This window comes from Atractosteus spatula, chromosome 4 (assembly GCF_055471065.1).
Source record: "Atractosteus spatula isolate fAtrSpa1 chromosome 4, fAtrSpa1.hap1, whole genome shotgun sequence".
In the NCBI taxonomy this organism is placed as follows: Eukaryota; Metazoa; Chordata; class Actinopteri; order Semionotiformes; family Lepisosteidae; genus Atractosteus; species Atractosteus spatula.
The window spans coordinates 18,641,972-18,669,814 of record NC_142709.1 but is presented as its reverse complement, the minus strand read 5'-3'; the positions used below and the strand labels follow the sequence as shown (position 1 = coordinate 18,669,814).

General features: G+C 38.7%; 2 protein-coding genes across 3 annotated transcripts; one reads left to right on the top strand and one right to left on the bottom strand.

Annotated features, from left to right (window-relative positions):
* Nucleotides 1-112: 112 nt before the first annotated feature.
* On the bottom strand, nt 113-27,796 carry LOC148835991 (general transcription factor IIF subunit 2). Of its 2 annotated transcripts, XM_088914860.1 has the most exons (9): nt 27,623-27,795; nt 26,823-26,896; nt 25,627-25,645; nt 24,138-24,282; nt 18,676-18,711; nt 4,666-4,747; nt 3,680-3,779; nt 3,246-3,389; nt 113-848 (listed from the first exon to the last, which is right to left on the bottom strand). In XM_088914860.1, the coding sequence occupies exons 1-9, from the start codon at nt 27,686-27,688 to the stop codon at nt 729-731; spliced, it is 786 nt and encodes a 261-aa protein (XP_088770986.1). In that variant the 5' UTR covers nt 27,689-27,795; the 3' UTR covers nt 113-728. The 2 variants fall into 2 exon arrangements, with proteins under 2 accessions (XP_088770986.1, XP_088770987.1); XM_088914861.1 differs by lacking the exon at nt 18,676-18,711 and having other exon boundaries at nt 27,623-27,796.
* On the top strand, nt 14,502-16,744 carry kctd4 (potassium channel tetramerization domain containing 4). The gene has a single exon (XM_088914862.1). It carries the CDS (start codon nt 14,644-14,646, stop codon nt 15,418-15,420), a length of 777 nt encoding a protein of 258 aa, XP_088770988.1. The 5' UTR covers nt 14,502-14,643; the 3' UTR covers nt 15,421-16,744.
* Nucleotides 27,797-27,843: the final 47 nt, after the last annotated feature.

The following is a 27,843-nucleotide window of genomic DNA, read 5'->3' as shown; positions in this document are numbered from 1 at the left end:
GGCCCCAGGTTTCAATATACAGTAATTTCAGTGGTGTCCCTCATTTTCCGGTTTATACTTTTTTGTCCACTATCTGTATGTGTGATTCTGTGCAAAGAACTGGTTACGTTGATTTTTTTTAATATTCCAATTTATTATTGAGCAGTCCAACCCTGAATTAAAACATGAAAACATTTGACATTTTCACATTTAAATGTACAAAATATGATTCTGTTTACGGGTACAGAACCGGATAAAAATATTTTTCTGACTAGTTCCAGGCAATACATACTGTTCCTCTCAACTGCAAATTCTGCTTGTAGTAGACCATCTATTAAACGGGGGAAATAGTTAAAAGGTATATAACATTAGAATTGACAGACTCAGACTGAATTTGAAAGACTCAAAACTTGAGTAAGCCGATACATATTTTCTCCCATCTAAAAGCACAAATAAACTCATGGTTTTAATCAATATTTTTTCAGACCCTTGGTAAATGGTTACATGGTTGTATATGCATACTGATTGAGCCACTTTGTTTGGCTCCTGGAAACTAGAACAGAAGAAGCTGCTTTGTGAATAGCAGACTTCTAAATCCTTACTCTGGACGGTCGACAGCCCTTCATAAGAAACTACCAGCATTTTTCTTCGGAGCGCTCGTCTGTACCAGAAATATTGGCATAAATAGAAGGAATGCAGCTGTGCCAGGGGGTGTGATGAGGCATCAGTGGCACAGTCCCGTTGCTGTGCTAGTCGCTCTTGTCCTCTCCCTGGTAGTGCCGGTACTCGGGCTTCAGCTCCCACGTGTTCTTGTGGGTGCCTTTCACGTTGTAGATCCCGATCCCACGAAGAATCTCCTTCAGGTAAATCTGCAGCAGGGAGGAAACAAGAGCGTGCAAGCCTGTGGCCCATGGTGGTAATACTGGGAGCAAACCTGCCCTAGGTCATAATCTCCTGAAGGCTTGAGCTGTCCAAAACATGGACAGATAACACTATACACACCCAAAGCCATGGGCTCAACAACTACATGTAGCCTATCCAGAACATCAAACTTGTATGTGGTATGCACACACAAGAAAACAATTGTATAAATGTTTTGGGCCCACTTCTTAAGCACTGGTGTCATGACACTGTTCCACTTAGATTTCTTTAAAAATGATCTGAAAGGAAAAATGAAACAGCTGTGATATTTACAAGCTGTTACCCCTACACACACAATGAATCCCTTCAGCATGTGGGCATTCAGACATACTTAGCATGAGATGTATTCTGAAAACTAGCATTTGGAAGCACAAAATCCAACCATGGATAACAATAACCTGCATTGGAGTCAAGTAACAGCTATTGTGATATATTTTGTATTTTTCCAGCAGAACTGCAAATGTTCATGAACACAACCAAGACTATTAACAGTATTGAACCAGTTAATGGATTAACTAAACCTTACAAACTTAATCATGAAAAAACAAAAGCAAAACCTTATGCTTTTTTGATTCTAATAGCAGACCTGCTTTTCCTCAAAATATTACCGGATTATGTTGACACAAAAATCCATGGAAAACAACACAATGACCACTAGGTGTCTATAGCTGACAGTATTTTAACAGTCAATATATATTTCAGATGACAAAAGATGAGTTTGGCATTTTGCAATGAAGAAGTCTGCACAGGTACTTCTCCAGGTATATCATAGGGGTAGTTAAAACTCTTGACCCAGAGAATCACAATTAATCAGACTGTAAATGCCTAAACACATAAAGCTCTTGTGAGCTCTGATTTAAATTGATTTAAAGTTTAAATTAAGTCAGGAAATGTCACCTATAGTCCTTGAGACCTACACTGTGTCAATATTTTCATTCAAGTTCTCTCTCTATGCTACCTAACACTACAAAATAAGTGGCCAAAACATAGTGAAAAAATCATTTCAAGCCCTTATAAAGTATTGATTTAAATGAGATTCATTGAAGCTGCTGAATTGTTTTTCCAAGGCCAAGGCTGAAATTCTATTTTCCCATGATGATGTGAAGAATATGATAAATGTAGAAAATGGGTTCAGATTCCTCAATCTTAGTAAGATATATTAAAACTGTGTAAAGATGCTGAAAGCTATTGGCAGCTAATGCTGTCCCAAATATATCATTTATGGCATTAGAATAGAACTATGATTAAAAAAGGAGAAGTAACATAAACCAGGAATTAAGTGCAGTCCACTGAGAATAGAAAATAAAAATGAAAAGAACGGGATGCACACTCTACTACATAATAAATGTATCATCTTGAGAGCTAATACATTCTCTGGAGTACAGCATGTGGATTCTGCTCATTTTATTGTTTCCAATATAAAACTTTGACGAAGTATAAGATAAGATCACTTTATTAGCCATATACAATTTCTTGCATTAGGAATTTGTCTTTCGCATACCCCAACGTGCTCTCCATGAGACACACAGGCACACAGACGGGGAGAGAGAAGCTTGGGGTCAGAGCGCAGGGTCAGCCATTTATACGGTGCCCCTGGAGTAGCTGGGGTTAAGGGCCTTCCTCAGGGGCCCAACGTTTATTCCTCTGCCGGCAGCGGGATTTGAACCGGCAACATTCCAGCCACAGGCGCAGATCCTTAGCCACAGTGCCACTGCTCCGCCACATACCATAAGTATGCTTAAGATACCAGTTTACTTTTCAAATCGTTTGATTTATACATTTATCCTAAAAGCAAAATCATTCTGGTGATCAACAGCAGGTCATTATTTACTGAATAAGCTAGAAAGAAATAGACTGTACATGGAAATCACAAATAGGACTAAAAAAAGCTGTTTCCAGGAAATCCGCCTACATTGAAGGTGTTACACTTAAATTCCAATCTAACTCTACAATTGATAAAACACATACTCTGTCTTGCATAATGTCAAATACATGTTTCACACTAAAGTGTTTTAAAGCTTACTGAATACTCAATAGTGAGTAAAGAGGTTGATTACATAACCAAAGTGCTGACAAAACCATTGTTTTACTGAGGGTTTTAAACCATTGTTAGGAAACCAATTCTCACTTTAATACATCTGTGGTAATCCCAGGTATATTTACAACTGAACTGCATTTTTCATCTGTTTATCCTTTAAACAACACCCCAGTGTTCTACCAATGGGTTTGAGTGCCTTCACTGCTATCAGAAGTGACATGCAGTGCTTGATGTCATACTTCAGGGACTGGCCTGTTATTTTATCATGAGCTGTGAGTTGCGTCTGGAGCGGCGGTGCAGGTCTCACCACGGGCTGCTTGGTAATGTCCACCAGATCCTTGATGTTGTAATACTGATGCTTCTCAAAGGCAGAGAACAGCATGTCCAAGACCTGCTGCTTGTCGGCTCGCGCACGCTTCCCTTCCTCCTTCTTCTTCTTCTCATACTCCACCTGCACCACAGAGCGACACACACAGGCAGTGTGAGACACCAGGACCCCAGCGTGAGACACGTCACACATCTCGCAACACGCGTCAGGCAACACACGTCACAGGTCTCACGACACGCGTCAGGCAACGCGCGTCACACGTCTCACGACACGCGTCAGGCGACGCGCGTCACACGTCTCACGACACGCGTCAGGCGACGCACGTCACACGTCACTTGTTAGGAGAGACGAGACACAGGTCAGACGTCACACACTGCACGACAAACAACCCACAGAGGTCTCCAGCGACTCACATTGTACGTGTGATTCGCCACTGGCTTATAGTTGGTGGTGACTGCCTTCTCCAGCTGCTGTGACAAGCGGGCAGGTTTAGATGATTCTTCAATCTGTAGTCTAGGAAAGGAGAAAAGCAATTGTTACAAGGATGCTGTAATAAATTTAAAGCAAGGAAAAACTTGATGGGATGACATCTGCTTTCTCCATGTGACGTTAATTATATGGTTTCCCTGGTACAGGCTAATTCAAGAGTTTCTAATGTAATTATGAAGTATACCGATTCATGTCTATTCTAAAAGCTGAACCGGTGTCTTGTCATTATTATGAAAGCAATTTAGAGGCATATGATAAGAACAACAAACATGCCAATTGCTCTTTTTGTTCTTTATGTTCTACAGCAATTAAGTAAACAGCATAGTGAGGGACCTTAGGGTCTTGTTTCTCTTCTAGTAGAAGGTTTTGAGATGTACCGACTACGGATAGTTCATTCAAATCCAGGTAATACTAGAGGTGCCCAAGGGGGCACTACTTTGAAATGAGCACTGGGGGACTGAGTGGGAAGGAACTGCCCAGGCAAATGCACACACCTCAGAGCATTCATGACTCAGAATGAATATCATCTGTCAATTCTAGATTAAAATGGTGGTAATAGCTGGTCCTGCATTTACAAAATGTCAACTGTAGGAATACCAAAAGTATTTCCTTTCTTAAAAAAAAGGCTGCTGAGCTCTGACAATAACTCAAGTCATGGTTTCCTGAATATACCAGTTCACACTTAGTGATCCGTTTTCTGCATTGTTCAAATACACAATGTTTTGCGAGTGGGGCTTAAGCAAACAATCCCAGCTGCGATCTGGAGCAGCTTGGTACATTTCAGAGGTGCCTTTTCACAAAACTACTGTATTAATTCATGGATCTGAAATGGCGAATGAGATAGCTGCCATCATAAGTTAAAAATAAAACAACAACTCAATAAAACATCCTGTCATCTAATGATACCTACTTTTTTAACTTCATGTAATTCTCATTGACTGCAGGTCTGCATTCAGCTCGTTGCACCACTACTCCTTCCAGTGCAATTTTGTCTTCAAAAGAGAGGGGAGAGAATAACACTTCATTAATTTTCCATTCATCCCAAAGGGCTGCAGAACACCTTCAGTGCTTTCAGCGTAGCTTCATACTGTCATTTTATGCGATGTGCATACAACAGTTATATCCACAACCACAGTCTTTTAAATGTACTCAATACCCATCATGGATGGCAAACATCCCATTTAACCTTCTTAATTGCAGCAAACTCATGTTACCATATGACACGACTGAGACAGAAATTGTGCCCGATCCTTTCAAACATAATTTAGTTGCTCATGCACTTGGCAGGAATATACGCTCATCACTGTTGCTTAGCTTCTGTTCCTGTTTTAATGCCCGAGAGGTCTGGAAAACTTGTTCTCATTTGTGAAGGATGTTGCTAAACACATCATATAAGTAAGTAAAATGCGTTGAACAGCTAAAATAGTGTGAAAAGGTTCATATTTCAGATTTGTTATGACTGTATTTTAGGTTTCTCTACTCTAAGAAATGAAACTTAGCATTCAAAATTCTGTAATCGCTTCAAATTAAGGATTTCTTTTTCCAAAAAAAGAAAGATCTAAAGCATGGAATGTGTACGTTCTCCCCATGTTCACAGGAATTTCCTCCAGGTGCTCCAATTTATTCCTACAGTCCAAAGATATACTAGCAGGTAAACTGCATTCTGGGAAAACTGGCCCTGCCGTGAGTGTGTGCCCTGAAAGATCCAAAGATTTAATTATTAGTTGATAACAAAGCTACTTTTCAAATATAGATGCAATTGCAGATGGCTGGTTACAGTTTACATATTTGTCAAGCATTTCTTGGTTATTTATTAAGTGCCAACATCCTCTAGGTCTGCAGAACAATTACAGTGGACCAAGCCATCCCTTTCTTTAACATCTAAATGCATTATTTAACACTATCCTTTAACACACAATCAACCTTTGCTCTCCTATCAAAGAACCAAACAGTCTGAGTGCCTTTGAGATTTGACAAGCGCAGGCTTCAAGTTAGCGTAGCTATAAGACCTACTGCCAGCCATGCACTGTTTCAGAATAACAAGCTTTAACTTTCAGCCCGTCTTTCAAACAGATCAGCTTCACTTTCTACATATATCCATATATGTCCATTAAAACGGCATACTTCATTAACATCACAAACAATTTCCATAAAGTATTTTAAAGTTAAGAGGCACCTCTCACTCACGAAATTCATCACAACAATTCTGGTAATGGACAAAATTGCTTAGAATCACTAAGTGCTCTGGTACTTGTTTTAATAACCCAGTAAACACTTGTATTCAATCATGTTAATAGAACAAATGGAGGCAGGCATTCATGACGCCTACACATGCATTTCAAATCATGCAAAGTTATCGGCACAAGTGAAACATCGATTTGCAGTTAAACATCACATGGCACGTTGGCTGAGTTGTTGGCCTAACCCTGATTACGCTTCTGAAACCCTGCAGGCCAGGTTTAAGAGGCTTACTCTCCAACAGGAACTTTTTTTTTCTATTGTCCATTGTCAGTGCTCATATTTCGGCAAGAGTCAGAAGGCTTCCTGCCTGACGAAATGCTTAGAAAGTGGAAATGAAACTTTTTAGAGGTCTTGTTCTGCTGGGCAGATTGCTAAAAACAACAAATAATTACCATCCTCACGATTTGAAATCACTTAAGAAACGTGAAAAGCACCAAAAAAGTTTAAGCTTCAAGTTTGCTCTCCAGAGCCATTCTAGAAGCTCTGCTGGCAAATGGTTATGTAACATGAAGCTGTCCAAGGGAAGTAGGAGTTGATTGACTTTCACAAATCCATTTAAGGGGAGAAAGTGACAAGGGCCAAGCCAGCCTGAGGCTGCAGAGTTGGAAGAAGAAAGATACAACTGCCACAGGGAGGGTGACGAGGTGGGCTGGCCACCCCCTCATTTGAGTCGAGCATCTCTGCTTCACTGCTCCCTGCCCCTTGCTGCTGCACCTCTCTCATTGTGAATGCGAGTCTGCTTTCATTCTGGCTGGTAGAATCACAAAGCTGCTCAGCCTTCTGTATCGTCAGGTGGACTGGAACGCCGATGCATCTCCTCCCCGCCCGATCCTTGAGCCCCGCGGCCACACAGACCAGCCAAATCTGCTGCACTCTGTTCTCCCAGGCTACCAGCATCACTTGGATAGTGAGAAAGAGCATTTGAACTTTGTTTTATTGTTAATCAGTAAACCAATAAATTATTTATTAAGCCGAAATCAAAGAAGTCCCAAATCCAAATGGTGAAACTGGGATCTCTTTCATTTCTATGACCTGTATTCTCTAAACAATATTTGATGAGGGAGAGTTATTGTGTCCCATTTTACAAAATTGACCTGTTGTTAAAGATTTTCATTTTCTGAGGATACACATGGCATTTTCCAAAATTTGGGCACTTCAAAATATGTGCCCAAATCTTTAATTCCACCCTTTTGCTTTACACGATTCTATGTTTCTAAAGCAAATAACTTTTTTCAGTAAGCAATGTTGCTGCTCTTTACATCAGAAACCATAAGCCATTAACCACGGTTCGGTCCGACGTCTCTCAATGATCACAAGTTAAAGATATTTTTTTCCTGATAGCAGGAGGATAAAGTGTCTTTGTTGGAATAGCCAATTAATGGTATTCACTAGAGCCGTGTTAAAACAGCAGTAATTACTGAACTTTTTCATTATAAAAAAAGAGTTGCAAAATATATCGGTTTCTACTGGATGACAAAAATTCATTGGAAGTGAATTACAATGACAGGTTTTTTTTCTGCTCCATATTCTATAAAACTGTTCTACAGCCTGGATGCTATGTTTAGAAGCATTCTCTACATATTAGAAAAAAAAACTGAGATACCATGAACACAGAATGGAAAAAAAAAAAGAAGAAAGAAACCTTGTTCTAGTAACCACAATGAGATGAACATTTCCTTCCTTCCATTTTCTATCCACTTTATCCAATACAGTGTTGCAGGGGAGCTGGAGCCTATCCCAGCACTCAAAAGGGCGCAAGGCAGGATACAGCCTGCACAGGATGCCAGTCCATCACACCGGTACACACAGACACTGACATACACACACTCAAACCAGGGCCTACTTTCCCAGAAGCCCATTAATCTACCAGTTAGTCTTTGGACTGTGCGAGGAAACCAAAGCACATGGAGGAAACCCACACGAACACAGTTTGTATGAGATCATACAAACTCTAAGGAGAAAGCACCCCATTGAACTGAATTGAACCTGGGGCTCCAGCACTGTGTCACCATGCCGCCACAATACACAAATGAATGTATGAAACTGCCCCATAATTTTACTATCATCACTGTGTTAAATAAGATAAATAAGAGCTGTAGAAAAAGTACACAGTTTCCAACACACATAAAATATTTTATTGCTAAGGAATTCTTTAACAGCTGACCCTGTTATTTTAACTGTGAAAGAGATAAGCAATACAAAGAAATGTTCAAAGTGTAATTCATTAGCCCTATCCTTCTGAAATTATTCTTGTTCCAATACTCTTTTTTGTGTTTTTAAAAGCCTCTCAGCACAGAAGTCTGGTACAGTCTATGCACTGATAAATGTTTTGTGCTTAAACATTATAGAACAAAAAGTGTCATTTAAAAGTAAAAGTTAACCAATCGATCAACCACATTCATACAGTCATATTCCCCATATTGAATGTGTGTGTTCTTGGAGCTGTCTGCCAAACCCATCCACAAAATGCCTACCAGTGTACTGTATGTGGATTTCTTGGATTATTCACCGTTATTAGTTTTCTCTCACATGTAGCATAAACTCGAGAGGGGCACATGATTCATTTACTCCCACATGCACTGATAAGAAAAACAAAAGGCTATTTTTTACCCAGGGAAAACAGCATTAATGTTGACTTGTCCCAGGGTCTCATAATATGCATTAGCCTTATATAGAAATAAAAAAAAATATGTATCTGAAAGGTATTGCTCTGTATCTCCAAACTTGAACTGGTGCAGCCTTAAAGATTTCTTCCTCGGATACTGTCAGCAGCACCACAGTGTCTTTTGGTTTCAAATAATGGAGGGAAATTCACCATGACTCAGTGGTAATGCTCAAATTGCTTAACTTTCTTGAGTACATCACATACTGCTCTTACAGTGCTAAACTGTGCCAAGGTAAACCATTAACAAAATAAGACAAAAAATGTGACTAATACTTTATAATTAAATAAGACTTAGACATTTTAACTTGAATTACCATTGTACTTCTGGACATGTTTATTAGATGTTTGATTTGACAAAAAACACCCTAGTATTATCTTGCTTCCTGAACAGCATGTTTTATTATATATTTGCTATTAAAGAAAAGAGGAACCTCTGCAAATGTGATCACACTGAGCCCAGAGAAGGTTTTTGGAAGAAATCTGCGATAAATACTCAACGCGAAACACGCAATTTTAATGAATAGGAAGTCAGATTCATTCTTCCTTTGCCAAACAACTCAATTCTTTTAGTCAAGTGTTCCATCTTTATTTTCCTAACTTCCCATGGGTTGAGCCTGTAGCAGAAAGTACTTGCACAAATCCCTCACAAGCGCTTCAGTGTGGTAAATCAAGGTACATCTTTAATTCACTTTCCATACCTTTCTCTTTGAGTTCATGCATTAGCTCTCGATCGACCTCAGTAATCTTGTGCTCAAGTACAATATTCCAGTTCCCATATCTTGAAACGCTCATCCATTTTCTAACCACTTCTTCCGGTTCAGGGCCACAGGGTAGCTGGAGCCTATCTTGCCAAGCAACGGGCACAATGCCATTCCATCACAGGGCAGACACATCTCACACACACACACAACGGCCAATTTTCACAGAAGCTAATTAACCTACCAGTGTGTTTTTAGACTGCGGAAGGAAACCGGAGCACCCAGAGGAAACTCATGTAAACAACACGCAAACTCCACAGAGACAGCACCCCAGGTCTGAAAGGATCCCAGGGCTCCTGCATTAGTTCCCCAAAGCGCTAACCACTGTGCCACCATGCTGCCCTGAAACATCACATTTCACAGAAAACAAGCCCTGAACATATATGCAGAGACACTGAACGCAGTAACAGATTTCAGCTTTAGCAGCACACAAGTACCAATGACTGATATCAGACTTCAATCAAAACACTGTTACAAGCTGTAATTAATCTGCCTTCACAGATCTACATGAAAGTGAAGAGTCCTTTTATTCCTTACTGGAGATCTTCGGTATTGAAAATATAACTCAGATTTCCTGAAAACCCAAGGCATGAATTATAAATGACCAGGAAATGCTCAGAATGATAACCTCAGAATGATGCGTTTTAGTTCATACAGTCTTCATTCTGCAACTAGAGATGAAGAAGCAGCCCTGCTTCATTTTCACAAACCTTACTGCAAACGTACAGCTGCAATAATGGCACCAAACATTAATCTTGCATTATTTAAAACTCATTATTGCATTTTTCTTAGTAACACCCTTTTTTAAAGCTATGCTGGACTGCTCCTGCTTGACAATGAATCTGCATCTCTATAACAAAAAATACATGTGCCAAACTTAACTTTAAGTAAAGCCAAAATAGTATTAATACTATTATTAAACAGTAGCAATATATTACTCATTCTTGAAATACTACATCACCATAGACTATTTTTACATAATTCATTCTTTGCAATGGTGTCAGGTTCTCATTTTCTATACCTCAGTCATATATGTCATTCATCTCACACCTAAACATTTATACAAAATACCATTATATAAATATCTATTTCAATCTATATATAGTGTTCAGGTAGCACTAAAGAGAATTTAAGCCTACAATGTGCCATTTTTGAGTAGCTGGTACATTAGCAATGCATGATAGCTAGCAAATGTTATTAAGCAATATTTCCCTTTAATATCAGAGCAGCCATATTACAAATGTGACAAGTTCTGCATTCAGAACCATTCAGGCTCTGGCGAATTGAGGCAAGGGCTCTGGAGAATAAGACATTAGCAGGGAATAGCCTTCAGAGAGACAACAATATTGTTATTGGAAGATATTATTAATACATGATGGGTTCTTGGAATATTGCTTTTATAAGTAATATCTGTCAAACTGTAATTTCACCTTTCTTGAATATTTCAAGATTAATTCACACTACAAAATATAGGAAACAAGCGTATATGTACTGTATATGAACATTCGTGCTCTGAATTTTAAAAAGCTTCAATGTGAAGACAATATATAGGTTCATTCAAAATATATCACAGGTTCAAAGAAATGCATAAAGAAAATCTTGCTCCTTGCCTACTCTCAAGAACAACAGTAACTGTTTTTTTCACCCATATGGCTTCTGCTGTAAAATCTGGCTTCTCATTTTATTGTTCAAGTAGAATGTTCATATCAGCTCACAAATAAACTTGCATTACAATACACTGCTTTAAATCTTGATTCTAATCAGACAGCTTTTGCCGATACTGTGACACTGCAATTAGGGTCAATTCTCTGGTAAAATTCTGGAAACAATACAGCTAGTACAAAGGATGTTTTTGAGCCCTGCAATATTAAAATGAGCACATATAATGGAAATGCCCAGTTTCCCACAACACTTACTACAATTGCGGAGAATTGTGGTGTTTTGGGCTTGCAGTGAGGCACAACAACAATCCCACAAACCATGCTATGTGCTTTTTTGTGTTGTAAGTCTCACATTATTGCTGTATCGAGACTGCTTGTCTCGTAAAGATCACAATCTTATACTACCTCATCACATTCTCATGAAATGCCGTAGGACCTTTACCAATCAAAGAGTTCCTTTCCAGCCTTGCTCTCCTAGTTTCTAATTAGGTCTTTTCTACCTTATAATGCCTCGGAAGGATAAAAAGGCAGCTACACACACACGCACTATGGAAGAAAAGAGAAAAACACGACTATCTTTTAATTAAACAGCAGAGATCACTTTCCTGGTTTCTCCTGACCAGCTGGAAAGTCAGGTGCCTTATTTAACCAGGTAAGTCAAGAAGTAACATGCATGACAACAAACGCCTATTAATACCACTGTTACTGTTACATGTTCTGCTAACAATACAATTAAATTAATAATATTTATGTTAGCAGGAACAGACCACAGCAGACTGCCTGACAACTAAAAGCATCTGTCAGACGTTGCAGGTGGCTGCTGAAAACCCATGCAAGTGACAAATACGACACTACCCGATATAAATCTTAAAGATATAAATATCTCATATCTATATCCATTCATAAGTTGTAGCATAACTCCAGACATTTTGGTTCTCAACTTGTAATCTTTGACCTTTTTTCTAATACAGATTAAATTATTGTTTTGTCAGCATTTATCAAAAACGTCCCAGTTCACTAATTGTAAATAAAGCCATGTTAAGCACACAGAACACAAGGAAGTGTTAAATACATGATTATATTGTCAACAGCCAGATTAAATATTTGCTTGCTACATGGATTACATTGTTCATTTAAACATGTATAGAAAAAAATAACTGGTTGCAGGACAGAACCTTGAGGTACTCCTTTTATGATTGAGAATAAAGGAGTACGAAATCAAATTTTTATACACTGCAGTGGAAATAGAGGAAATCCTGAAACCAAGTCAAAAGTCATTAAAATTAACAAGAAAAGCTGAATAACCAAAGGCAACAAAAGTCTGTGATCAGACTAATCTTATTTAATAAGGTCTGTCCCTCATGGTTTTCTTTTTTCAAATAGGTCCATCAAACAGTTGATACTTAAAAAGGCAGAATTTTACAAACTGTCAAATGATTTTCTCAATTAGGTATCGTTTAATTAACCAGAATTAACTAAAATAAAAAAACATAAGAGAATTGGGTCCTGAGGACCAGCAGTAAGAACATCTACAATAAATAAATCTATAAACCTAGAAAAATAGGTCTGATTTTCTCATGGGTGTTTAAAATGTGACAGCAGCTGTAAGAGCACCGTGCCCATTTCCAAAACCAGACTGCGTAGCGCAAACATTATCATTGCCGTCTGAGAAATAGTTTAACTGCTTAACAATTAGGCTGTGCATTAGCTTTCACAGGTATGGCAGAGCTGTCATGGACCCAAAACAGATTTGATAAGACCTGTTACCACCTTAAAAAAAAGACAAAGGTGTTTAAAAGCAGAAAATAACACAGATGACAATATCTGCAAGAAACGGTTAAATTCGACCGCATCTTTGCATCGTTTTAGGACCTACTTTAAATAAAATATTTCCGCTTCTGTGAGAGGTTAAAAAACCCAGCCTAAAACAACGAGGAATAGAATCCTCTTGGGTGCAAATAAAGCAGAACCAGCACAATGAATAATTAAGATATTAAGTTAAAAAGTAAATTGTTGATCAATTCACTTATTTTTTGTCACCAATGTAATGCATTATCAGCGATTTAAAATTTTCCACTCCTGGTGGGAAAACATTCAGGATCTACTGTACATGTCAGTTAGCCAATTTCATGGTCTTTTACCTGGCACTCTTTTAGTGCCGAGAATTCCTGATTAAACTTGGAGCTATCCTACACTTTTTTTCCTTTAAAAGCTATGGCATGTTCCTTAAGAGCATGAAAACAACTGTCTTCCTAACAGCATCTTCAATGTCCTAAAGATATTTGATTACCTCAGAGTTATATCTGCCTCGCCAGCAAATATGAAATAAGCCAATAGCATACTGTACCTTTGACTCCAAGAAGTTTGCAAGAAGAAAAATATGGATGACATTTGAGGTACATATATTACCATGTCAAACATAAAATATGCTGTATTTACTACCTATTATTTGTTGCACTTGAATGGTGCAGGAGGAGGGTGGAGCAGAACAGGCAAAGGGATCAGGAATTTCTTTATTATGGCTTGTATGTCTTTCTTAATTAATATTGCTGTTAACATTTTCAACAAAGAGTTAATTTCACATTTTTGTACAATAAATGGCTCACTAAATCCCTTTAACCTTTCCTCAAAAAGATTTCCATTAAGCCAAAAATGCCATTTTGTCATTTATACTGACAGGAAACAATCTGCATTGTCCACCTCTTTTGTTTTTTATTCTCAAGATTCATTCAGTACTGACTGCTCAGGTTACTGAAAATACATTGACAGAAATACCAGCATGTCTTAACTGCTCTCTGCAAACTGACTTTTTACATAATTTAACACATTCCGGGCACAGCTTGGGAAAGCAGAAATTGACACTGAAGAATCGTAGGTAGCGATGCACAGAATCCCAACAAGCAAATAAGACAAACAGCAAGAGGAAGACATTTAAAAACATTCACCACAGAGGCCACCACAAAAAAACTGTATTGATATATTTTTAAATACACAAACCCCCTTTTGCCTTTTACATATCAGAGTCATGTTTACCAAAAAATGAGTCTGGAAATTAGCTATGGCTCTCTGTTGCTCCTATTATTCATTGTGGCCATTTTGCACTGAAAAAGAAGCCCAAGGGCAACATGACAACTTTAAAAGAAGTGGATCACGCTCATTATGGCTTTAACAGTTTAATTCTCTGTGATTTTTCATCTCCACAAGAGGCATACGTAGTTCTTACAGGCTGCAACTCACCTTTCATCACTGAGAGAATGTTAATTGCCCGAAACACTGCTGCAGCACACTGGAGTAATGAAGTGATTAAATCATCCTTTTTGAATGGAGGGTTAAAAGCTCTTCTCCCCATCCCCCGCCTCCTCATCAAGCCCACCTCACAGCACAGTCGATACACCTCCTACAGCGTAGCTGTGCTGAAAGCTTAAGAAATGTAAGCAGCATTTGCATATCTCTTTCACAGCCAGCACTGCACAGCTCAGCACAGACAAACGCGCACACAGGTGCTCCAGCTTCACAAAGGGAGACGAGGCACAGCCTGACAGGGGAAAGCACATTGCTCTGGAATGGAATGGAATCTCAGAAGAATGGACAGTGAACTGAAGCACATGAATCCTGATCTGCTTCAACCAAGCAAAAGCTTTAAGAAGCCGTCGTCGTTCACCATTACCCTCAATATAGGGGGCTACCTCTATGTCACCCAAAAGCAGACTTTATCGAAATACCCGGGCTCTTTGCTGGAAGAGATCATAAGTGGAAAAAAGCCCGTTTTGCATGTGGATGCAGTCGGCAACACCTTTATTGACAGAGATGGTCCTCTCTTTCGCCACATCTTGAACTTCCTGCGGATTGGGGAGCTCCTCCTGCCCGAAGACTTTAAAGAGTTCAGCCTGTTGATTCGTGAGGCAGAGTTCTACCGGTTAGGGGAGCTTGCCGAAGCCGTGAAAGACTGCGAGCAGCAGCAGGCGACGCTGAGAGAGCCAGCCTTCCTGGAGGTGACGGACAGCCACGAGCGCTCCCAGGGCCTCAAAGTCTTCTGCAGCGATTCGCATTTCATTGACAAGGTCAAGAGCCGCCTGGTGCAGGTCTCCAAAAGCAGACTGGACGGCTTTCCCGAAGAGTTCATAGTGTCTTCCAACGTGATCCAGTTCCGGCACTTCATCAAGTCGGAGATGGGGTCTCGGCTGGTGCTGAAGGAGGACAACACGTTCCTGTGCACCCTGGAGACCCTCAAGCTGGAGACTGTCATGCTGGCCCTCCGAGGCGGCTACCGCCTGCTCACCAGCCTCGACAGCTCCCGCGGCTCCGTCGTGCACTGCGAGGCGCTGCACTTCGTCAAGTGACTGCGCGCCGAGGAACGCCAGCCTGCGTCGGCGAGAGCACACAGCCCCTTAGCAGGATCCCTTCTTAGCTCGCAGATTCTGGTTCATCGCTACCAACGAGCTGTCTTCACACCACAGTTCAGGATGACATGGAACTGGTGTGCATTTCTGTCTCTGTTTCATTTCTTTCACGTCACCCAAGGCTTTCAGTTGCTGGTATCTTAGTGAATGACGCTGTTTTGTGCTACATGAGGCTGTTCAACGACTTGGATTAACTATCTCCTTGCCAGGCATACACAGTACTTCTTCCAACTATGGCAGAACAGAACGAGAAAATGATTCAAGGATTGTCGTATACTTCTTATCCCCCACCTAAATGGCTTGATAATCATTCAATTCTCTGAAACAAGCAATGACGTTCTTCCCTGAAGAATTAAATCATTTGGACATTTGAATGCTTTACTTAAATAGGTGTGAAATGTATCAGATCTTGTGCTGTGTAAAGAAAAAAAATGACATACTGGAAGCGTTTTGGAAGATGTTTGTAACTGCAATATGAAGTAATATTTGCCATATCAAAATGTTGTTACATATCTGAAGTAATGCAAATGCTGTATTAGATAGAATGAATGATTTTGTTTTTCGTGAAATTATAGATTATTGCATGCAAAAAGCTCATTTATGATTTGTATCTAAAGCTTACTGCTTATGTTGTTACACTGAATTACAAAATTGATATTAATCTGTGTAGAGATCAGTTAACTTATAATGAAAAAGTGACAGTCACATCAATTAATTAAAACATCTCCCATTCAAGAAACGCCAGGTAACATTTTTTGAGGAATGCAGGATGTATTAATACCATGGAGTACCGATACACTGGTTTCTACGAAGTGTTTAAAGCATTTTTGAAGTTGTTCAGGCAGATGCTGGGACGGGTTATTCATCTGGGTTTTCAAATGTAATCAACAGTACAGACACAGGAATGAAATGGATTACATTTTCATCTAATTATGATTTCTGCTCTCATGAGCCTGAAAAAAATATTTTAACTTTTTTATATGATCATTAGAGCCAGCTGGATCTTTTGAGGGACCAATCAGTTTTTTCAGGTGGTGTTTTTTTCTTCTTTAGAAGGAATGTGTTTGTAAGGATAAAGAAAAAATGCATTTCTGAGGTTAGTTCTGCATAATTATAGTTACTTGCCAGAAGTGTACCTTACTTTACAATAAAGCTGTACATGGCTCCCTGCAGCTCTAACGAGATCATTACCAAGTTAAACTGGAAAATGAAAATGTTCTTTTGTGTAAGCCTACAATGAAGAATAAATATCTGTCAAAGCAGATCTTAAAATAGACTGTCATTACTGTACTGTCCTCCTACCAAATTCCTACATAGTTTGCATTTTAGACAGCCTTTTACCATACTTGAAGAAATCATAAAACTGAAATTACTGCAAGTATAAAAGTAATAACTGCTGGCTACTGTACAGTGCTTTAACCATGAAGGAGCCCCAAATGCTTCACCTACAAGAGGAGACCCTCTTCATCCACCCCTGCGGTGCAGTGCCCACCTGACATGTGGTGGCTGTTATGTGCCAGCAGCTCCACGACTTCACCAGAAGAAACAAGGGAGAGCCTGAGGTAGGCCAGGCTGAACGAGTGCACAATTTAGGCATGACGCCTGGGTGATTACTCCTGCTCTTACAAATACTGCAAAAACATTTTGCTGCAACGAAGTTTTAATGAGCAAGCAACCACTACCCCGCAAGGGATGGTGCCTCCTACAGTACAGCGGCCCCGGTCTCCGTACGGGGGCATTGGTTTGGCAATTCATGCCCAGAGGGAGCAACTACACCAAATAAAGCAGCAAACAGGTTTTCCTTAGTGGTCTCCCATCCCAGTACTAATTAGGTTGAGCCTTGCTTATCTTCTGAGATCTGCTGGTGGCGAGATCACTGCTTTTAGTTTGCATATATTGATATGTGCATAGCTTATATGATACATTACCATATAATCTAAGCAATCTCCAAAATCCGATGACATTTGTTGTTGCTTTACCTATGCCTGCCGAGGGATGGGTTGGAGCATGTTCCCTACTGTGAATTGTTTGTATAGAACATCATCATCAATAAGTCCTGTAACAAACACCATCCTTACTGTGGATCTCTACTGTTCACTGACAATTTTGTCACTCACAGCAACAGTCTCCCGGCTAGATATCAGGTGACAAGGAAAATACGAATTATTCATGGAGATAAATGTTTTTTTTTTTAAAAAAAGGGTGAGAGATGGGGGGCATAGAGTCACAAGTATTAAATTTTACAACACAGGTGTTGGTACTCTACATAAGCTTAACTATTTTCACTTCAGCTGCACATCTCATTAGAATCAAGAGATTGGTTGCCATAGATACTTGACTGAATCAAGGACTTAAAGCTTCTTTGAACAATACACTGGCCAAGAACCACCACCAAAATTTCTGGCGTGCTAAATGGCAAAGATGTTTGCTAAACTATTGATGCCTCTAAATTCTGCTGCATGCTCTGCAAAAATAATTTTATCAACCACAATACAGGCGTCGATTTCACAAAACCCGCAATGACTTCTAAAAAAATCACGGATCTTCAGATGGGTGTCAGACCTTTTTCTGTTATGGAAATCACAATAAAAAAGCAATCTATGAAACAACATGACTGCTAGTCTTTGCTATCTTACCTGTAAACAGTTGGAGCAATATAATAAATTCAAACTAGAGAGCGCTTTTTTTCCTAATTGCAGATCGGGGCCATTAATTTTTTATGAAGATTCAGCAAGTAACCTTAGCTGCTTATTAAGCTACTGCTCTAGCTTATATGGTTCTAACCTACAGGCAGCGTGAAACAAGCACCATGGAGCCACAGAACTGGGAGCCTTCCTTTAAAACTGTGATTAGACTGAAAAAATTAAATCCAAAGACTCCTTTTGCTGACAATAGCTGGAATACCATCCCTACCCTTTGTGCTTCAGAAGATCTTGCGAGAATGCAAATTGTTAAGTACAGGCGGGCTCTTGATTTAATAATCTTTGCAAGAAAATCTCAAAAGCTGAAAGAGATTAAAAGACACTGGGGTGAGGATTATGTTCTTAAGATTTGCACTGAGGAAACAACCAGGAGTTTGGACAGAAAATGCAATTCTGTTGAAATGAGGATACACTTAAAGAGAAAAGAACTTAAATCTCAGCAAAAGCAATGACCTCCCGATAGAACAGACAAGACGGCTGTCAGTACACTTACCTGGACTGCTGCTGTCAGATTTTTCTTCTGACTGTCCTACAGAAGAAGAATGTGCTGCTGTCATTGGATGATCACAACAAAGTCATTGACAAAATGGACATATTTCAGGTTTAACTACTGTAAATGAAGCCCATCCTAGTTATTAAACATAAGGAACCTTAAGAAGCATTATCCAAAATGTGTTAGCATTAATTGCAAGGATTATAAATAGAACAAAAACATATGCAAATTCTTAACACAGAGATGTCATCTCCAATCAATTGAGACTGATTTTAAGTGTAGAGGCATTATGTCATGTTATTAGATTCAGTTTTCTAGGAATTTTGGTAAAAAAAACACAAGACTCAGACCAGCTCTGCCTGATTGATCAAAATGACAAAGCTGTATGTCAAACATTTTAAAAATGATATATTGCTGTTGAAGAATGTGTTTTCATATTTTGACAAATGATCATGGCTCAGGATGTGTATGATACAGCAGCGTGCTAACTTTGCATGCCTTAGTCTTAACAGATGCAGGGCTTGTACAGCCGAGCTCTCCTGAAGCCCAGATATGGGCATCGGCAAAGTCTTCGTGTAGGATGAAAAGTGCAGAAGCCAGTTATGAAGGGATTAGGAATCAGGGAACAGGCCCCTGCAGGCTGGATCTGGGGTGGCTAGTATACACCCCTATGGCAAGGAGCAAGGAAATCTCTCCTTGCAGAAAATCAATGAGCTAAATACAGATGTACTGTATATAATGTATAGATTCACACCCATTGCTACATGACACTCACTCTGTTTTCAAATATCATACTTCCCTATTTAAACTGTGCTGAAGTTTAACCCTTTGTCATGTCACAAATAGAGACACGAAACAGCTACAACTGCAGTTGCTGACACCTAACAAAAGGCATAAAAATAACTTCTTAATTTCCATTCTGCAAAAATGTCTCAGTTGCCAAAGGGTTAAGTTGTATTACACGTGGGAGTGAAGATGTGTTTCTGTCTCTTTCAGAGACCATATGGTAATATGTAGAACAGCAAAAATGCCAAATATTTTTATGTAACCTAAATAAATACATACATGCGCTCTGGCTTACTGCTAAAAGACAGGTAACTGAAAAAGATCACATTCAAACAACTCAAAAACCATTTATATACAATGTTTAAAATGAGCTTTAAAAATTATCTTTCAAAGTCTCTTAAACATGTATTCTATAAAGACACCTAAACTGACCAAAAAGGTCATGTTACTTAAGCAAAATTTTGAATCACTTTACAGGAGCTGTATTATGCAGAGCCAAGATCTGAAGCTCAGTGTGAAATGTAGAAAAGGTGTTTGAAAATAGAGTCCACAAATAAGCACAAATACTGGAAGAAACAGATCCAGTGAAAAGGAAAGCCAGCAACTTTGACTTGACAAATAGAAGCTTCACTAATATGACAGAATCAAGACATGATTAAAAGCAAAGGACAATGGTGATTAAGTTGTCACTTTCCCTTGTTTCAAGTCATAGTTTTTCTTCAATAATTTTAATTAACTTTCATTAACGTACTAATACATCACTATGCATTTCTATCACATTTGCCTGGTGATTGGGTTGTCTATAAATATAATTAGAATAGAAAAATATTTTAAAATATGCATGTAATGTGTAGCACCCATAGCATTAAAAATAATTTAGCATGATATTTTTTAAGCACTGCACAGAGAAATAAGTAAAATAGGTAGATGTGATTCAATCAGATTATTATAACATGGCTTGGTGTCAGTGTTGGTTCTGAACCTGAAAAAAAGCCTAATCAAAAAAGTACTACATTTCATCTGAATTAACACATTTTATTAGATCTATGTGCTTATTTGTTAGTAGAAAACATTTGGAAAAAAAAATAAAGCTGGAGATCACAACACGGAGAAAATGTTTTAAAGAAAAAGTGAAAAATAAATCACCATTACTTTGAGCCCTGTTAATGGAACATGCCTCTGGCATCCATATGCAATGAGTAAAGCAACATTTTAGAGAATCATTCAAGATATTTCTGCAGTTTTATAATAACGGGTTTTAGAGAGGACATACATATTCTTTAGTATTAATTATCGAATTGTTTGACTTCCATAAGATACACATAAAATATAAATCCTGACTTTGAGACCCTGTAAATTTCCTGACAGATGGCGCAGGTAGCAATCTCTTGAAAGTATTAATATAGAATGCTGTAATTGCAATCACAACTTGCTATATACACTAGAGATTTCCCACTGGTTACTATACATTTTCTCCAGTTCCACTTCTTAAAACCATTGGCTTTATTTAGATCTTTATCTAGATTCTTTTCTTAGCCAACTTCAAAGGATAATTATAAAGTGTGAACATTTGTGGTTTTTGAAAAAGTGTTTTAGATTTGTAATCATGGCTCCCTCCATCTCAGGGAAAGGTTTTCAGCGGAGTAGAATGATCACTGAATATAACTTCACAAACCTAAGTCATGAAGTCATGCAATTTCTTGCTGGCTCTCAAAATATCAAAACATCCCAAGATGGCATCTGTCATAAACTGGGAACGATAGGATTTTTTGGGATCCCAAAATCTTTTGGGGAAAACAAATCTTTCCCTTCTTTTGCCATTATGCACCCTGCCCTGTTACTACAACACAACCGACCTATAAAAAGATTAGAGAAGGAAGCCTAGTTTCCACTTTGCAAAAAGTTACAGCACGATGCAAGATCATTGATGCAAGAATACCACCACCTCACCACACATTTTACAAAGGAAAGTACAGAGCCTTTTATTCAGCAGGTTTCTCCTTTAAGTTAATATAATGGGGATGTATTTAATAGGGTAATGATTAAGGGAGACTAAAGATGTTAAAGGTAGAAAACAAAACTGAATACAACTTGCATTGACCACTCTTCTGGTATGAAGAGAAGGGTATACAGTAATAAGAAATGTAGATTTGTTAATTAACTACAGTAATGAAGATGCACTTGTGCAGGGCAACAGAAAAGCGATATGCAAAATATGAAGACTTGCAAACATTTTTCTTGATTCCCATTAGACCTGATTATAAGCCCAGTCAAAAGCAGAGAGAAATGCAAGCAAAACACACCAAGCTGAGAAGCACAATAACCTGTGAAGAACTAAATAAAAACTGAGCAGTACTTACCAAAGATACCAGTTCACTTAAAATATTGCTTCATTAAAAAAGGTATACTACTCACTCATGTTACACTCATACAGGAAACAGGAAAAGGATGGCATTCACCCAAAGAAATGTCAAAACCTGTATCAAAAGAAACTGCAGCTCTTCCTTGCTGATGTGTTTGATGACCTACATCCATTTTACATGAGAATTTCTCAGCTGAAGGTATAGACCTCACTGATTTTTACAATTCCTAAAGCACAAAAATTAAATGAGGATAATAATTAAAACAGCATTTTTAAATAACCTGCAATAAATGTGTGGTATAACATCTGTGTTTAAAGGATATAGATAAGAATGCTAAAAAACTGACAGTATACCAACCTACATTGAGCATCTTAAACTGCCTACTAAAAGCTAAATTTCAAGAACCTGTAGCTATGGTCCCATAAGTAAGAATAAAAGGTGTAATTCCCATTTTACTCTGAACTCTTGCCACTACAGGAGGAGCAACTAAATAAATTCTTCATCAAAGGATAACTAGTAATTCTCTCCTTTGGCTCAGGGTCAAATCACACGAACACAAGTCTGTAATCTGGTAAGAAAGATCTTTTGTGTTAGGTTTATCACAGTATTGTTTACAGTCAAGTGACTGACGCATTCAAAGGAGAGCTTTTCACCTTTAAACACTTTCAATCCACAACTCTAAGAAAAATATCTTTATTGCGGGCAGAATTGGAATTGGACTCAAAACCATAAAAAATAAATTCTGAAGCGCTATTCATTACAAAATTCTATGGCAAAACTAGTTGCTTAGCAACCGCTTAATCAATACCTGCAGTAAGCTAACTTCAATTGCCATTTTCAACGTTAGGGCTACATAGAGAAATCCAAGCCACAGCTGAATGCTTGCTTTTTCAGTGAAATTGTCATTCTGCTCATGTTTCTGGATGAATAAAGTCACCAATTGGCATAATTAGCATGACTGTTACAAACACGTGGTTAAAATTAAGATCAGTAATCCTAATGCAAATGAGATTGTAAAACAGCTGTTGGTCTTTGGAAAAAAAACTTTTTTTTAATCATGTCTAAAATTACAGCACAACCAACTTAAAGCTCAATCAATTTCTATCAACTAATGAGAATGCAACGGCATACAAAATTAAATGTTTGGCATCAGTGGTCACTCCGAAAAGACTCTGATAAGTCCCATTTCTGTCAACCCAACTGAAGTGTCATCGATTTCAGGCCAAAAAAGCACAATTTATCTCATTACTCTAATGCCAAAGAGTACAATTCCTGCAAAAACTAAGCCAGAAATAGCCTCAAGTATTACTACCATACAAATCTCCAAAATAACTTTTTTGTTTGTAGTCCTTTTAATAATTTGTAAATTAAAAATTTTAATTTTTAAAGTTTTAAACTGTACTTGATGGTTATTTTACTTACTGTAAATATTCTCACATAACTTGCATTCTGCTTTAACTGAATCTGAATATTATTATTAAGCAGCAGTGTGGAAATAACCACAAGGATGCAGGTTCAAAACTGCTGTTGTACACTTCAGCAATGTACTTTCACCTGAATCATTACAGTAAATTACCCAGCTGTCTTTAATGGGTACTAATGTAAGTCACTTTACACTAAAAGTGTCAGCCAATAATCAGCCTCAATTAGTACTGATAATCCACCAAAGCAATATTAAATTAAAAATCTTAAACAATACAGATTAGGTTACTTTACTACAACTGCTGCTTTTGGGCAACTTTTCCAGGTGAATTTGCTACCGGTCAGAATTATTACACACAATCTATTGTCTACTGGGACAGCCTTGTAATCTCTAATGCACCAATCAAAATATTGAGCTAACATTGTCCAGGTTATCACTTCTGGACTTCAGCCCTATCTGTGTTTTATTGACTTCTGTTAGCTAGTTTTTGCATATTTACAAAATCGTCTCTTTCATTTTTCAATGTTGGAGTGCACTTATATGATGCCATTTGTCACTCATTCATAAGGTTGGGGGCTAAAACATCTGACCAACATCTAATCTCTGTGGTCTGCCCGGTTTTACAGTAACAAAACACTAGACAACAAAAGCGTCATCTAGGGCATACTGGGGGTGTGAACACAGGTTTTAAAAAAATCTAAAAGTGGAGGAATTTTCCATGACAGAAACTACTCTCCTTCTTGTGACCCCAGAAAATTCTGAAATGAAAGGAGTCCCAGAGACCAAGCGACCCTGACTGCATCTGCAGTGACCGTAGACGTTCATGAATTAACTACCTTCATGCGGAGACCTGCCACTTACAGATTTTGTAAGAACTTGTCAAGACTCACCGGAGGAGCTCTCTGTGAAGACTGCCAGGGTCTGTCCTCCAACGCTCTGCATGGTGAAAGGGTGATCCCGAGGTGCTTTCACAGAGGACGACTTGTCCCCGATGTCCGTAATGGTTGCCAGCTCTTCATTAAGAGTGAAGGACACCTGACAAAATCAAGATCACCATATGAACCAATCAACAGTGAAACAGTTGTTCTGAGCCACGTTCAGCATTCTCGTGTTTTTTTACCTGCTTGAGACTAGCTCAGATTGCCAGTTGCCTTTCAGAAGCTGTTACAAGATAAAGTTAAGCCAGCTCTTCTATCTGAAGTCCGAGTAGAGCCAGACGATGCCAAAGCCAGAATATAACTGACTGAGGAAGGACTTTAGACCTCCAGGACCTAAGCAAACTGCTACCACAAGACTCCGGACATATTACTTCCTTTATAAAGGAAAAGACATTTATAGAAAATGTTATTTCACCTATGAAAATATTTCTATTTATATGCCAACATGTGCAGGAAGATAAAGTTTACAAAACAAGAGAAGGCAGCTCCTCTTTCTCAACTGGGATTTAAAGTAGAACTTTTACAGTCTACCACTCTTTTAATGGCACTGCTGCTCTGTAACAGGTGCTGATTGCTGGCCCTTGAAGTATCTTTTAAACATCAACAGCCTAATCTCTTGAGAAGGCCTTGACATTTAGTGTGACCTCTCAGGAGTAAATCTACTTTAACATTACAGAGAAACAAACTGAAGAACTGGACCTCTCAGGAGTCCCCTGCTCTATGCCTTATGCAAAAACATAGATGGACTAGGTTTTTTTTATAAATCACTCACATTTAAATAACTAATCAAACTTTTGTGGAATATGAGCAAACCCACCAGAAGGTAATGTTAATTATAATCCAACCCCCGAGTTCAAACACCACTGCAGTAATATTGCCACAGCTCCACTACAAGCTATTTCACTAAACCCTAAAATTAATCCCAGTGTTATACTATAGTCAATTAAATCTAAATTTAATCACAATCCTAACCCATTGGAGGTCACTACAGAAGAAAAGCAAAATAGATTCTGGGGTGCATTTTCTTGATCTGCTTCAGCACACTATTGGGTTTATTATCGAGGGGCACCAAGAAGGCTTCAAGCTCAACCCATGCTCATTTACACTAAATTGATCTGTCAAGGATCACCATGTCTGTGAAAGATGAAACGTGATTCACAAAACTGCACCATGCCAGAATCAAAAGTGTTCAAACAGGACAAATGCCCCAGAAACACTCAAGCTGAAGTGAAATTTTACACAGTTACCACATAAATGCAAATCCCATCTGGATGTACCTGTTGCTAAACTGCAATATTATTAATAAAGTGGAACCAACAAAGAGGATATAAAATGTCATCCTGCAACACTGACACCCAGTGGCACACAGAACACCTCCAGCACTAAAGCGATTCTTACATAATGGCAGTTATTACTTTTTTTAATTAGATGTCATGCTTACCTCTGCTTTTCCATGATTCCTTTTAAAAAAAGAAGAAAAATGTGTTAACGAGTTCTATTAATGTACATTAAAGTACTTCTTTATGAAGAGATACAAATGGTATGTCTGTGAAAGTTAATATACACCCTACTGACCACCTATTAAGTATAATACTGTAATCATTAGAATGACTGTATATATGATGTCTGGATAATATCTGGATCTACTCCACACTCCAACTCTTTTGGCAGGGACTCATGCATGCAATGTGTCATGAACAAGTGTTGAATGGATAAATGATCCTATCATTTCTAACATTGCATTACTGCAAAAAAAAGATGGATGTTACTTTGATGAAGTTACAGAATATCAGGGCTGCCCAGTCTTTCCTAGAGGGTCAGATTGTCTGTAGAGACTGGCATGATTGGAGTGCTACAGCTTTAAAACAAACTAGAAAACGTACAGACACAGTTACCTTCCAGAACCAGGACTGAACAGACCTGCAGTACATCCAACCATAACTATTTTCTAAACCATAGAACATAAAAACAGAAGTCTACCACTGCATAAAGCTCTAAAGATAAAGGTGGGATTTACATAGCTGCTCGCATTTGTATTGCAGTTTTCATCCCAAAGTGCTACACACATATCAAGCGAAACACATCATCCACAGCTCCAGTGCAGCACCTGACTGGGCAACACATGGGGGCCATTTTGTGCCAGCAGCCCCTCTAAACAGCAGAGTAGTGAGGAAACACTAAGTGAACTTGAATTATGGGGAGAATGTTAAGGAGGCCAGCTTGAACAAGCCTAAAGTGAACTTTATCCAGAACACTAGAGTTACTCTGGGCTAGTCAGAGTCTCAGCAAGTCTCAGCTGAGGGACAGCATTTCTTATAGCACAGTGTTGCCAGTCACTGTACTGGGACAATGGTTGGAAAATTTTGATTTGGGGAGGCAATAACACCACCGCCTGGTCGAGCAACAGCGCTTAAAGCAGCACCCCATGTTCCTGACAAGGCCCAGCCTTGCTTAGAGTAGCATGAAGCTAGCAACATTGAGCAATGTGAATTAATTGGAAGTGTTTGTAAACAGCTGAATTTTCAATCAAAGTAAAAGTCCACACTGCTCTTGCTCGTGCAGAGATCTGGGCACAAGGAAGTCTAGTGCTTTAAGTGCCTTAAGAAATTACTACATGGGTGAAACAGGTGCACTCACTTGCAAATTTTGAGCTTTCCCACTTCACCCCTGCCTGTTGCTTTGGCCCACTGCTGTGAAAGGTACTTTGGAACCTGTAAGGAAGAAGATTAGAACATGATGCAAGACCTCTATATGTTTTCTCTCTCAAGACAAACCTTTGTCCATTTAATTTAACAACTCTAACAAGAGGCAAACAAGACTGGGTCACAAGCCCCATCACACACTACAATGAGTGGGTAGGCAGACCTTTTACTTCATTTTAGGTAAAACTTTCATTAAAGCATTTTCCACGATTCCCATTAAGTGAACGACATCCATATACAGTCGCTGATGTGATTAGATCATCTATCTTGACACAAAAACGAATCATTCATCAATTCTGGCGTGTACTACGTCGTCGTCACATTAAACTGCTTAGGGTCGGTGTCTTTTTCCCCCACAACTAAGGAGGCCTCTTAAAGGGTAAAATATTGAGACTTTTTCCACCCCGCGATCTCTACCCACGCTGCACGAACAGAATACAATAACAGCTAAACTAATTTCCCAAAAGACAGGAGACACTAAATTTAAAATGATGATAAAAACACACAGAAGAGAGTGGAAGAATGGGGATATTCTTATGAAATTAATGTAATTAATTCAAATTTTAATGTCACAGTTGAAGCACTGCACACGGCTTTATTACCAGGCAAACTACAATTTTCATTTCGTGTCTTTTACTAAGGGATTTAACTTTTTGCGACCCGATGCCTGTATCAGTAGCCAGCAACGAGACAAAAAAAAACATTTTCAAACGTCTGGGTTCCCGAAAAACTTACCTTTACCAACCAAACGCCAGTATTTTGTTTGGCTCCTGTTAAATCGACTTCTCCCTTCTCAGACATTATTATAGTGGTTGTTATTATTATTATTTTATTATACAGTATTTATCACACAAGCCACCATTCGGTTTTTGTTCATGCACTAAGTCTCAGAACACAAACACTAGTGCAACTGCGCACGATAATACGGCGGCCCTAAGGGAACAAACTTCATGACT

Coding starts and splice junctions, on each gene's coding strand:
- kctd4 (XM_088914862.1), top strand. CDS start 14,644: ATGGAATGGAATCTCAGAAGAATGGACAGTGAACTGAAGCACATGAAT.
- LOC148835991 (XM_088914860.1), bottom strand. CDS start 27,688: ATGTCTGAGAAGGGAGAAGTCGATTTAACAGGAGCCAAACAAAATACT. Junction 3,780..4,665: donor AATTACATGAAGTTAAAAAA/GTAGGTATCATT, acceptor CTCCTTTCCTAG/ACTACAGATTGAAGAATCAT. Junction 3,390..3,679: donor TGGCGAATCACACGTACAAT/GTGAGTCGCTGG, acceptor TCTGTGGTGCAG/GTGGAGTATGAGAAGAAGAA.